The sequence below is a fragment of the Lissotriton vulgaris genome, chromosome 11 (genome assembly GCF_964263255.1).
Source record: "Lissotriton vulgaris chromosome 11, aLisVul1.2, whole genome shotgun sequence".
Classification (NCBI taxonomy): Eukaryota; Metazoa; Chordata; class Amphibia; order Caudata; family Salamandridae; genus Lissotriton; species Lissotriton vulgaris.
The window spans coordinates 777603033-777616161 of NC_141699.1; the positions used below are offsets into that span (position 1 = coordinate 777603033).

At 50.1% G+C, this 13129-nt stretch overlaps 1 protein-coding gene across 1 annotated transcript in view; it reads left to right on the plus strand.

Moving 5' to 3' along the window:
• Positions 1 to 8051, plus strand: part of LOC147683489 (uncharacterized) — a 183291-nt gene extending 175240 nt beyond the window's left edge. Inside the window, exon 4 of the mRNA XM_086942538.1 lies at positions 7884 to 8051. Within this exon, the coding sequence (XP_086798664.1) occupies positions 7884 to 8051 (168 nt within the window). The remainder of the gene's footprint in view (positions 1 to 7883) is intronic.
• The last annotated feature ends 5078 nt before the right edge of the window (positions 8052 to 13129 follow it).

A 13129-nucleotide genomic window follows, 5' to 3' on the forward strand; every position in this document is an offset into this window, starting at 1 on the left:
CCCACATGGAACAAAGGGGGGACGCTTGTTTTTCTCCAGCAGTTATTCCATTGATGGTGGCTACCGCTGCTGAAAAGGATGTGTGTTTACCAGTGGAATATCAGGCCTATAGGGACGTCTTTAGTGAAAGCAAGGCCGAGCAGCTCCCCCCTCATAGGTTGTATGATTGTAGAATCGATTTGGTGGAGGGAGCCACAATACCATCCTGTAGGGTTTACGCGCTTTCTGACCCTGAAACGACTCATCTGAAGGAGTATTTGGATCACTATGTTGAGATAGGCTTTATTCGCCCATCCAGGTCTCCTGCCGCATCCCCCCTGTTTTTCATCAAGAAAGCAAACGGGGATTTGAGGGCGTGTGTGGATTATCGGATGTTGAATAAGAACACCATCAGAAACCGATATCCACTGCCTCTTATCTCTGTTTTGTTGGACCAGGTACGGTACGCCAAGGTGTTTACCAGATTAGATCTTCGTGGGGCGTACCACCTGGTCCGCGTTCGGGAGGGGGATGAATGGAAAACCGCGTTCAAAACGAGATACGGCTTGTATGAATACACTGTAATGCCGTTCGGGCTGTGCAACGCCCCGGTGGCATTTCAGTTCTTTTTCAACAACGTGTTGAAGGAAGTGGTGGATGTCAGTGCGGTGGTATACATCGATGACATTCTGATTTATTCAGAAGACACCACAGAACATACTCGGCATGTAACCGAAGTACTACGAAAGTTAAGAGAACACACGTTATTTTGCAAATTGAGTAAGTGTGAATTCAGTGTGGACAAGGTTGAGTTCCTAGGGGTTCTGTTGAGTCATGAGGGGCTGCAGATGTCCGATAGAAAGATACAGGCTGTACTTGAGTGGTCCACATCCACATGTGTAAAGGACGTGCAAAGATTCTTGGGATTTGCGAACTATTACCACCGGTTTATTTTGCGGTTCTCTCAAGTGGCAGTCCCTCTGACTAAACTGCTTAGGAAAGGAGTAAGCTTTAGGTGGACCCCTGAAGCCGCTGAGGCATTCAAGTACTTAAAAGAAGCCTTTACCACCGCACCTATACTCGCTCATCCTAGACCAGAACATCCTTATGTCATAGAAGCAGATGCTTCCGACGAAGCCATTGGAGCGGTGCTTTCTCAGAGAGATAAGGACACCGGGCAGCTCCATCCGGTGGCTTATCTGTCTAGGAAACTAAGTCTACCCGAACAGAACTACACCATCGCCTAAAAGGAGTTGTTGGCGATCAAAAGAGCATTTCAAGAATGGCGGCAGTACCTTTGGGGGGCCAGACATCCAGTTACTGTCTATACAGACCATCGCAATCTTCAATATATGAAGACCGCCAAGCATTTAACGCAAAGACAGATGAGGTGGATGCTCTTTTTCGCAGAATACGATTTCACCATCACCTTTAGACCAGGGGCAGAAAACTTGAAAGCGGATTCCTTATCCCGTAGGGATCAATTGGAAGACCATGGAAGCGAGGAAGCGAAAATGGCCATAGTAAGTCCTGACAAAGTGATCTGCGCTATACAGGCCAACACCTTTTTGGACATTGTACGCAAAGCAAAGGATCATAATGCTTGGGTCCTTTGGGTTACGAAGGGTGCCAATCGCAACTTGGTGAATGGTTTGCCCTTTCAGGACAATAGATTATTTCTTCCTACTCCAGAACTGAGAAAAAAGGCTTTTAAGTGGTGCCATGATTCTCCTTTGGCTGGACATCAGGGGGTAAAAAAGACTGTTCATCTGATGAAAAGACATTTCTGGTGGGAGTCTGAAAACACCGATATCCCTAATTGGATAGGTCAGTGTGAGGTATGTGCTAGGGCTAAAACCTTTCCGGGAAAGAAGAAAGGATTGTTGATGCCCTTGCCTTCACCAAGAAAACCGTGGCAGAATATCAGCCTAGACTTCGTCACAGGACTGCCACTGGATCAGGGTAAATCAGCGGTGTTGGTGGTCATTGACAGCCTTACTAAATTGGGACACTTTATACCTTGTGTCAATTTGCCAACAGCTGGGCAGACGGCTCAACTACTACTTACCCATGTTATAAGGTTGCATGGTGTCCCAGAGGTTATCGTGTCTGATAGAGGCCCGCAGTTTGTAGCAAGATTCTGGAAAGCGTGGTGTCAGGCATTACATATCCAATCCTCACTCTCCAGCAGCTTTCACCCGCAGACGGATGGACAGACTGAGCGGTTAAATCAGACGCTGAAAAAATACCTTAGATGCTTTGCTGATGATGCTCAGGACTCGTGGGTTTCCCTGTTGTGGATGGCTGAGATAGCGTACAATAACGCTTGGCATAGTTCAGTGGGTGTTTCTCCTTTTCTTGCTACTTACGGGTTTGACGCACGAATCCTTCCTGTGCACATCCCCGAGGAGGTATCTCGACAGCCCACGGTTTTGGGACAGAGGCGGAAGGTCCAAGCCCTACATAAAAAGGTTCGTGTGCACTTGGAGAGGGCGAAAGCCGTGTACAAGAAATGGGAGGATAAACATCGCGTGGTGGCCCCCTCATTTCAAGTGGGTGATAGGGTCTGGTTGTCGACTCGCAACATTAGGTTTAAGTTGCGAAGTGTTTTCCATCCCCGCTACATCGGGCCATATACCATCCTGAAGAGAATCAATCCAGTGGCGTTTAAGTTGAAATTGCCTGGTTCATTGCGTATTCATCCGGTATTCCACTGCAATCTTTTGAAGCCAGCCTTATCGGCTAGGAGAAGGGCCCCGCCTCCGGTACTCGGAAATTAATACGAAGTTCGGAGTATTAAGGACTACAGATGGCGCAGGGGCGTTCTGTGGTACCTGGTATCCTGGAAAGGTTACTCTGTGGAGGACGATTCCTGGGAACCTGTTGGAAATGTGCATGCCCCGGGTGCTGTCCGTGCCTACCATCGTAGATACCCCTTGCGGCCTGGTCCTAGGAGGCGCTAGGGGAGGGGGATGTACTGTCAGGATACGCTGTCTATCGCGCCTGCCACACAAACAACTACACTTCCCATGAGCCTCGAGGCTTCTTTCAGGAAGTACAACTATGGGAGGGATGCGCTTCTGGTTGCGCGTTATTCCGTGTCCTGTTTGTCTCAAGCGTGAGAGCGGCTGCTCTACACGCTAATCCCTGGTTCCTGTATCTGCCGATCGGAGAGCGACTGAGCTGGTCTCCGGTGTACTCCTGCCTGAATCTCCTTCCGAGAGGTTTGAGTCATTCCCGAAGGTATCGTTGCACATTATCTCCACCGCCCCTGGCGGCTCGCATTTCTGCATTCGTGAACTGTTCTGGTTTTAGCATTCTGGAAGCTAGAGAATGCTTCCTGGAGACTTCCTGACTTGAGATTTAGCGGAGCGCGGAGGCGGTCGAAACCACGCGTTACCATACTTTCATATTCATTCATGTTGGTGTAGGTAGCGGGGCACGGTAGTGAGGTTAACTACGTGTCACCGTTACATTCCTGGCTATTACTGGGAGCAATACAAGCGGGAGCGTTGTGGTGAGGCTAACTACACGTTCCTAGGATCTATGTTCTTGTTTTATTATTGGAGCACATGAACAGAATTCAGTAGTGGTCGCAACTACGTTTTACTGTTGTGAAAGCTTTATGTACTAGTGGGTCATTATTTGTGGTTCCTCTGAAGTAAAGAGAGCGGAGTGTTGTAGTTCTTGCTTTCTACACACTACCGTTTCCATGGAACATTGTCTGGAACATATTTACTGTATTTACGGAATACTTGGACCCCCATTTATACATTGAGTCCTTCTAACAGTCTGTGGATATTATTACAGGCAGTGACTGAAGGGCTGTGTTGGTTTACTATCAAGGGCTTGATCTTTCTTGTCATTCAGGTATCCTTTCCCTGCTGACCCTAGCCTTTCCCTTCCCTCGTTTTTTATTTTAGTTTGTTATTTTTCTCCCTCGCCTAATGACTCGAACACCCTGTGTTATTACATTCGGGGTGTTGGTGACATTTGGAGGTGGAACCATTGTGCAGCGACTGGATCCCGTGGAGTAGACCTGACAGAGAAGGAGAGCAGTGCACCTGAAATGCACAGAAGATTTTGAAATATAATTTAACTACAATGTAATCGTCAGCAGCATTATTGGCTTGCTCCATGTAAAAAACAAATATTTGCAATACAACAACACAGAGCAGGAGAAAACATAGTAGTGAGTGATGAAATAGCTACTACTACTCACCAAGCCCGGGGATCTACAAGCCGAGCTGGTCCAGCAGGTCGCGCTCCCTGTCCAGGACGTCCGTCCAGCGGTGGGTGACCTGGCTGTAGGTGCGCTGGACCCCGGAGAGTTGGGACATGGCCCAGCACACCTTCTCCCACCGCTATCAGCTCTCCCGGATGTTGTAGCCGGCCGCGATCCTGCCGCCTCCCGCGATGGTCCTGGGCAGGCGGCGCTGGACGAAGTAGACCAGCGCGCCCACTTCCTCCGGGCTGAAGATCTCCCGTTGCGTCTCCTGCTCCCCCCTCAATCGACCGCATGCTGTCCTGGCACGGGGTCCAGGACTCCTCCTCCCCGCCGCCGCTGCAGCCTTCAAGTGCCTGGGCAGCTTCCCGGCGCCTGGCTTCACCATGGTCTGATTCAGAAAAGGGGGTGGTGATGAACAGAGTGTCTGAATTAAGCAGACCACTCTTACCCAGTCCAAAGATCAGGGCTTAATCCATCACCGTTTTTTAGCTCACTGCACCATCCCAGCTCAGAACTTGGCTATATGCAAATTAGTCTGACCCTGGCCCAGTGCATCATGGGAACAGGGCAGACCAAACTACCAAGCCAATTCTTATACTGGGAAGGAAACAAGCTACCGGGGACCGGTTTCTGGCATTTCAGCCGTCTTCGGCCCGGCTTGCTTGAATCCTGATGGTGCAATGAGCAAGGGACTCACATCTGAGTATACCCTTCCACGCTTATGGTGGACAAAAATGATTCAGAAAAGGGGGTGGTGATGAACAGAGTGTCTGAATTAAGCAGACCACTCTTACCCAGTCCAAAGATCAGGGCTTAATCCATCACCGTTTTTTAGCTCACTGCACCATCCCAGCTCAGAACTTGGCTATATGCAAATTAGTCTGACCCTGGCCCAGTGCATCATGGGAACAGGGCAGACCAAACTACCAAGCCAATTCTTATACTGGGAAGGAAACAAGCTACCGGGGACCGGTTTCTGGCATTTCAGCCGTCTTCGGCCCGGCTTGCTTGAATCCTGATGGTGCAATGAGCAATGGTCTGGGCAGGTAAGGTAGGAAGTAGAAAATTAAGAAGGAATAGGATAGGGAAGAAGAAAAGAAAAGAGTTTAAAAAAGTAGTTTAAAAGTAAAGAAAAATAGCAGAAAAGACAAAAATATACAGCTAGGAAGAGAGAGGGATAGATAAGAAGCAAAATCGTTAAAAAAAAACTGAAAACAAGCAAAGGATGGCAAAGATAGCAAGAGGATTAAACACCATGCCCAGACACAGGAAATGAATGAAAAACAAGATGGCCGCCCATTCACGAGCGCGAAAGTAAGTTCGCACGAGACTTTCCTCGTGATCTCGTGCGAACTTGTACTCGCAATGCGCTTACTTCGTGGGATTATACATAGCGGGCGGAAACGGAAATACGTCACGCAAACAAAATGGCCGCGCCCGTACTCGACCTTGGGGTAAATTCGCGTGTTGCGCTGCAAGCGGCTCGCGAATACTGCAAAAAAATTCGCGAAACAACAAGCCGCAAAAAAAATATAAAGCTCATTCGCACGAATTGGCGGCTTCCGCGGTCGTTTTCGCACGATGCCGCGCCTCACGAATAGCGCGAAAAAGCCGAAAAACGATTTTTGCAAAAGCAATGAGCAGGTGCAAAAGGTCAACCTCATGATTTGTAACGATTCCCTGTAGTGCTTCCTGAGGGGGCCCTCCAGAATTCGGTTGCCTGCTTACAACTATTGTGTGACCCTGCTCTGACCTTAACTGTATGCCACAAAGGTCCTGATTTACAGCTAAGGGAGCAGACAACCAGGTGCCAGGCTGGAACTTCAAATTCAGTGACACATTAATTAGCCCCTAATTCATTGTCAGTTGGGGCAGGGCAGGTGTTGTTAATAAACTAACCCCAAATTAATTCATGTCAGTTCAAGCAGGGCAGGTGGGCTTGCTTTCCCCCCCCCATCTTCTACAGTGATGATGAACCAGAGGGTGGCATTGATGTAACAGAGGGTGGCATGGGTCAAAGAGAGGGTGGCAGTGGAGAAACAGAGGGTGCTGGGAGGCTGTGATGATGAACCAGACGTAGAAACAACATAGTCGCGACCGTTGCGAGCCGACAAGTAAGTTCGCAATTGCGAACTAGTACCAAATCCTCGCGAACTGGCAGAAACACTTGCGAACACAAAAAAAAAAAGAAATCCGCAAATTTGCGGGAATTCGCGGATTTTGCGGATTGCGAGTTCGCAAATCTGCAAAATTCGCGAACGCGAGATTCGCAAAATTCGCCCATGCTTAGTAATTTGGAAACTAAAGGATGTTCCCCAATAGGCTTACCATCAACAGGAACGTGTCCAGCTGAAATTGCAGAACGAAAGTTATTAACCGTTCTGTATGCCAAACCAGATGAAGCAATAGATGCGAGAAAATTCAGAACTAAAGGGACATCTGCAGAAGAGGGATCCACTGACCGTTGTGAACACCATTCACACCATTGTTTCCAAGCTAACGCATAACGTTTGTGTGTGTTGGGGGCCCAAGCTTCACCGATAAATCTGGCAGCGTCCGAAGAAAGGCCTGGGATTTGCCAGTGTCCCCCGAAGTCCGCTACGCCACAAGACGGAGATGACCCGATAGTATGTGGGGGTGAGGTTCCAGAAGAGGGTCCAGCAACAGGTTCCACTTGCTGGGGAGAAGGAGCGGCGGGGAGCAGCTCATCTCCAGAAGAACCGGAAACCACGCCTGGGCTCTCCAAAGAGGAGTGATGAGAATGAGCTCCGAGAGAAAGTGCCTTGTGCGGGCCAGGACTCTGGGAATCATCACGAAGGGAGGAAATGCATAGCACAGGAGAGGAGGCCAAGACTGGAGAAACGAATCTGTGGCCAGAGCCTCCGGATCCGGACGCCAACTGTAAAACAGGGGAAACTGTTTGTTCAGGTGAGAGGCAAAAAGGTCTAGGTGACAACGTCCCCAAATCCGGGACAAAATCCGAAACACCCGAGGGTGAAGTCGCCAATCGCTGTAATCCCGCAGATGGCGAGAATTCCAATCCGCTATTTGATTGTGGCGACCAGGAAGGTATTCAGCAATAACTGTGATCTGACGTTGCAGACAAAGATGCCAAAAGTCCTTCGCAATCTCCGCTAGGAGTCTGGATTGGTACCCCCGAGCTTGTTGACATATCTCACCTCTGAGATATTGTCCATTCGGAGGAGAATGCAACAGTTCGATGCCTGAGGGGTAAAACAACGAATTGCGAAGGAGCCCTCAAGAAGCTCCAAGCAATTGATGTGAAGGGATAACTCCTTCTGGGACTAACGGCCCCCCATTGCCAGAGGACCGCACCGGGCTCCCCAACCCCAAAGACTCTCATCCTACTCTATTACTACATCCGGAGTCTTCCCGAAAGGCGCTCGACCGTTCCAAGACTCCATGTGGTCCAGCCACCACAACATCTCCCAGCGAGCATCCTCCGAAAGAGGAATGAGGTCGGAGTAACGAAGACCCTTCTGACGATGCCTGATCTTGAGGCGCTGAAGAGCTCGATAATGTAAGGGAGCTGGGAAAATTGCTTCGATCGAAGAGGACAACAGACCTACAATGCGAGCCACCAACCTCAACAAGACCATCTGTTTGGACAGCACCATCCGCAACTCCCGTTTGATGGCTCTTATCTTCTGACCAGGTAGAAGGAGCTGGCAGGCAACCGAATCGATGCAGAACCCGAGAAAGTCCATCGTCTGCGAGGGCTGAAAATCAGATTTCAGAGGATTCACAAGAAATCCGAGAGACTGTAAGAGTTCTATGGACCACCGTAAATGAAGTTGCAAAAGGAGAGGGCATTGAGCCATAAGAAGAATGTCTTTGAGGTAGACAATCAAGCGGACCCCAAGGGCTCGCAAAGATTCCACCACCGGACGCAGCAGCTTCGTGAAGCACCACGGAGCTGAGGAGAGACCGAATGGCAGGACGGTGTACTCGAACCATTTCCCCAGCCAATGAAACTGGAAGAAGCGACGATGAGGACCATATATTGGAACCTACAGATAAGCGTCTTTCAGGTCGAGACGGACCATCAAGTCCCCTTCCTGAAGCAGGTCTCTTAGAAGATGAATACCCTCCATTTTGAAGTGACGGTATACCACTCCGCCGTTGAAGTCCTTCAGATTGAGGACCAAACGGGACCTACTCCCTTTTTCTCCACCAGGAAAACATTGCTGACGAAGCCGTCGGGATGACGGGAAGAAGGATCAATGCTCCCTTTGGCCAGAAGATAATTGATTTCCTCGGAGATGAATGCCTGATCTTGTTGGGAAAAAACATGGGGACGAGGAAGGCGGTGTTGGAGAGAGTGTTTGTAAAACTCGAGTTTGTAACCTTGCACCGTCTCCAACACCCAAGCATCGCTTGAGATTAGCTGCCAATTGTGGAGAAAAAATCTCAACCTGCCCCCCAAAACAACCTCGGAGGCCAGAATCAAGCTCACCTGAGTTAGAGGAATCGTGACGTCCACCTTGGGCTCCTCCTTAACCTCCTTTGTTGTACTGTCCCCTCCCTTTGCGTGGAGCGTAGAATTTGGATTTTCCTGAACGGTAGTTGTCCTGACCGCCATCCTTTTGGGACTGACCGCCACGTTAGTTAAGTTGGTTGGCTGGCTCCCCGGCCGGACGAACGTCCCCTTCGCCCGGCCCGTCCGCAAAACCGGGCGGAAAGCCAGACGCAGATTGGACTGCGTTTTATCTAGACCACTGAAAGTCGCTACAAACTTTGTAAGTTCCTTAAGAAACGGATGGCCAAAAAGCAAACCCTGTGCCAGGGAACCCGATTCTGATGGAGCTAAATCAGTTAATTTTGGGTCCAGGTTCAGGAGAATGGAGCAACGGCGCTCACACGAGATGGTGCAATTTGCATTGCCAAGTATACAGATGGCCCTCTAAGACCATCCCACCAGTTCTTCAGGGTCTATTAGTGCGTCAGACTCCTTAGCGCGATACGCCAGGTCCAGAATCTTAGTCAGGGGACCAAGAAGGTCTAACATTTTGTCCTGACAGGATCTCCAGGACCTGTCCAGACCCTTCTTCGGATCCTTGGAATATTTTCTCATATAGGTCACCATTGTCGGTTCAACATCAGGCGTATCTGCAAGATCTGGACTGTGACACTCAGACCATAATCGAGCTCGAACATCTTTTTCAAAAGGGCGACGAATATGCGCCTGCACATACTCAGCCACCTCAGGGGAGGGAAGCCAGGCAGTTGAATTAGGATGGACAATGTCTGCAGGGTCAAAGGTCAGAACCTGGGGGTTGGTAGGGGCATCAACAAAGCGCTCTTTACGAGCTTTCTTTTTGGGCGGAGGAACCACAGGGTCAGAAGAGGAGGAATCGGTGAAGGTGGAATCATTAGTTGAGGGAGAATCCTGTGGCGCAATCACAGGTTTAGAAGATTTTTTAGAAGAACGCGAAGTGGACAGATTCTTCGCCAATTTTACAAAATCCGCATGATGAGGATTCTTTGGAGACTTTTTGGAATGTCCAGAAGGAGGCAACCATCCTTGTTGAGCTGCATACTCAGACAAATGCCGTTTCAGAGGGGCAATGGCATGAAATAAGACTTGACCCATATATTCGGCATCCACGGAGCCTGAAGGCTCCTCTTCGTCATAATAGTACTCATCATCTTCATAAAAGTCTCCCATACTCCTTGCGAAAAAGGATTATGCCCACTAGAGGAGGAGATATTATTAACAACCCAAAGGGCAATGCAGGGGGAGTGTACACCCCAAAGCAAGCCAAGCAAGGCAGGAACAAGCCTGACATAAATTAAGTGTGGAGGGAGGGCTTGCTTCAAACAACACTCTAGGCAAAGCCTATGCACAATTTTACAATCCCTCTCCTATCGTGAACAGGGGCGTTGAGGAGGCTAGGCAACCTGGCAAGTGGGCGTAGGCTGTTTAAGCCATATTCAGAATTATCCTCAGGAGAAACGCAGACAACGCACTGTCAAAGTCGGCCGCCGGAGCAGAATGACAACAATGACAATGCGCGTGCGCATTGACAAACGTGCCGGTCGAAAAGAGAGACACGCGTCTCTCAGCCCCCATCTCCCGCTCCACAAACTAGAAACAGGCGCGGACGAGGCGCACCTGTAACCGGGGGTGAACACCCCCCCCCCGCAGTAACGCCGAAGCGCAAGCGGCGAAAATTAACCGGCAAACAATCCACCGACAATAAACAATTAAGGCGCAAACCACAACAGCTATAGCGCACAAGTTAACCACAATAATGTGAGCACAATATCAGAAGTAGAAGAATGTGCACTTAACTGACTGCGAAGCAGCAAAGAAAGAGGAAGTGTTGTCCTCTATGGTACCTTTTATACTGTCTAGCCTCTATGGTCTCTAAGGTACTCATGGGAAATGTAGTTTTTTGTTTTCTTTACAGTGTTCTTATTGGCTGCTGTATTTTTCAGTAAAGAAATGAGAAAGCACAATCGTCGGAGCCTCCGTCCTGCCATAGAATTCCTTAACTTTGATGATGGACCGACGGGTAGAAGTTGCGATAGCGCGCATATTAGAGAACGAAATTCTACGGCATTTGGCCAGCACGAGGAAGGGAGGGTTACTACAGCCCCACCCCTGCCGTCTGTGCTGCAGGGGCGTGGGAAGCAAGTGAGGAGGCAGCGAGAAAACAGAGGGATGCTACACCTTAAAACAGGCGCGCCACGCATAAGTTATTTCACGTCATCACTGTTGCGCCACAGTGTAGTGCCTCAGTTAAACAGGTCACGCAACTTCATCAAGATGACTATACTAACACCTGTCCCTAACAAACACGAGAGCCGCGAGGGAAGGGTAAAACAAACATGCTACGTGTTAAATGGACATGCAGGCACCCTTGGTAGTTTTCCTAGTGATGTACAAAGCAGTTTTTGAGGTCGCAAACCCTGCGATTCACAAAATCACAGGGCTTGCGACCGTAGAAGGGCATTTTTAGAATGTGCAAAGTCTTTTTTCGCGTTGAAGAATTCTTTCCGACTCCTAAAATGGCTTTTATGAATAGTCCAAATCGTAAATAAGCAAAGATGTGCAAGAGGCAACTCCCCCCACCCTTCCCCCCTCTTCTGTTTCCTCTTCAGAATAGGATGACCCTGAGACCGATGGTGGCTCCCCCACTCCACGAAGGGGGGCTTGGGGGAGGGCAGCCGACCCCTGGGAGGTCCCCTCCCCCGGGCTGTTTGGGAGGTTTGGGTGGGGGCCATTTTGAAGCAGCTTCTATTTTTGGGCTATTTTGGGCTTCTTTTAGTTGTTTTTGGAGCCCAACCTATAAATGTGTTGGGCTCCTCCTCCCGGCCACCATTTTAGGCTTAGGTGACCTGGTGGCCGGTTGGTTTTACAGTTAGTTTTTGTGGCGGTTAGTTTTTGTAGGACATTTCAGTAGCAATTTGTAGGTGATTGTTTATTGAGATTTTGTGATGGCTGGCGAGGATTATCGTGTGCTTGAAGCGATACGCCTGCTTAGCGAGGCGGGCCGCTTAGATTTGGTCATAGGTGACCGAGAGCAGGTCGGGCCCCAGCGTCCCCAGCGTTTGGCGTCAGCAGGGGTGTCGGCGGTCGTGGCGGCGTGTTTCTCTCCTAAAAGACGGCGCCAAGAGGCGGTAAGTGAAATGGGCCGCTCGAGAACTAGGAGAGCGGCCCCGGGGGTGAGGGCTTGGCGGGGGAGTGGTTCGGGGCTTTCTGAGCCTGTGGGTGCGGTGGGGCTTGCTGTGGGCGGGCCTGGGATGGTTGGAGAGATTCAGGCTGCACCGGTTGAAATACCGGTAGCAGCTTTACGTGACAGAGCTGCTTCAGCTCCAGTATTGCGAGGTCGTCGTGCCTCTAGACAGCGCGTTTGCACGCGGCGCTCTGCCTCGGCCTCCGCGGTTACGGTTGGTGACGTCGCTGGCGGGGGAGGGGCGGAGGCCTTCGTGGAGTGCGAGGCAGTGGTTTTTCGGCCGGTGCAAGGCGGACAAATTAATCCTGTGTCCGAAATGTTTGCCCATCAGGGTGGTCATGGGCAGGCTGATTTTTCGGCGCCTGTGGTGTTACAGGGTGAAAGATTACTTACGCCTAGTCGCACACATAAAGTTTCTTTTCCTGCAGGTCATGAGATTGCTGATTTGTCTGAAGACATTGGGGGTACTGGTGCTGCCATGGGTCAATTTAGCCCCTTATTGTTTTCTCCTCCAGTATCAGTTAGGGGTGAGGTGATTTCTGTGTGCAGTGGTTCTGTGGGAGAGGGTGAGTGGGCTCAGATGGGGGGCCTTGAGGGTTCTTCCCTTTTACATTCAGGTATTGGGCAAGAGGCTTTGGTATTTTCACAGGTTCCTTCTTTTTCTGGGTCAGGGGACAGGGGTGTGGAGGGGTCTTCTCCGGTAGTGGGACAATTGAGTGAGCCTCAATCGGGGGTTAGGGTTCGGTCCTGGGGGGGTTTGGATATTTTTCCATCTTGGGAGGAAGGGCTCAGGGATGCCTCTGTATTACAGAAGAGTGGGGATATTGGGGGTTTGTCTGCAATGTCTGGTGTGGTGAATTTTCCAGGTTTAAAGGTGGATGGGAGGGGTAGGGTTTCGGGTGCTTTGGGGGGGTCTGTGGTTCAGGGTTCTCAGGTACAGGGTCCGGCGTCTGAGTTTATTCAAGCTTTGTTGGATTGTAGTACTGATGAAGAGGTGTGCGCTCCTTCCCCCTCTCCCCCTCAGTTGAGGGCTGTTCTTAAAGCTAAAGACCCTGTTAGTTCAGTCGTTTTTCAGGAGAGTGGTCAGGGTGTTAGTAGGGCAGCAGGTGAGGTGTCTTCAGCTTCTGGTGTTTTATGTAGTAAGGGACCCGGGACATCAGTCCGGCCTTTTTCTTTTCAGGTTGGAGAGCGGTCTGGAGCAGCGGACTTGGTAGGGCGG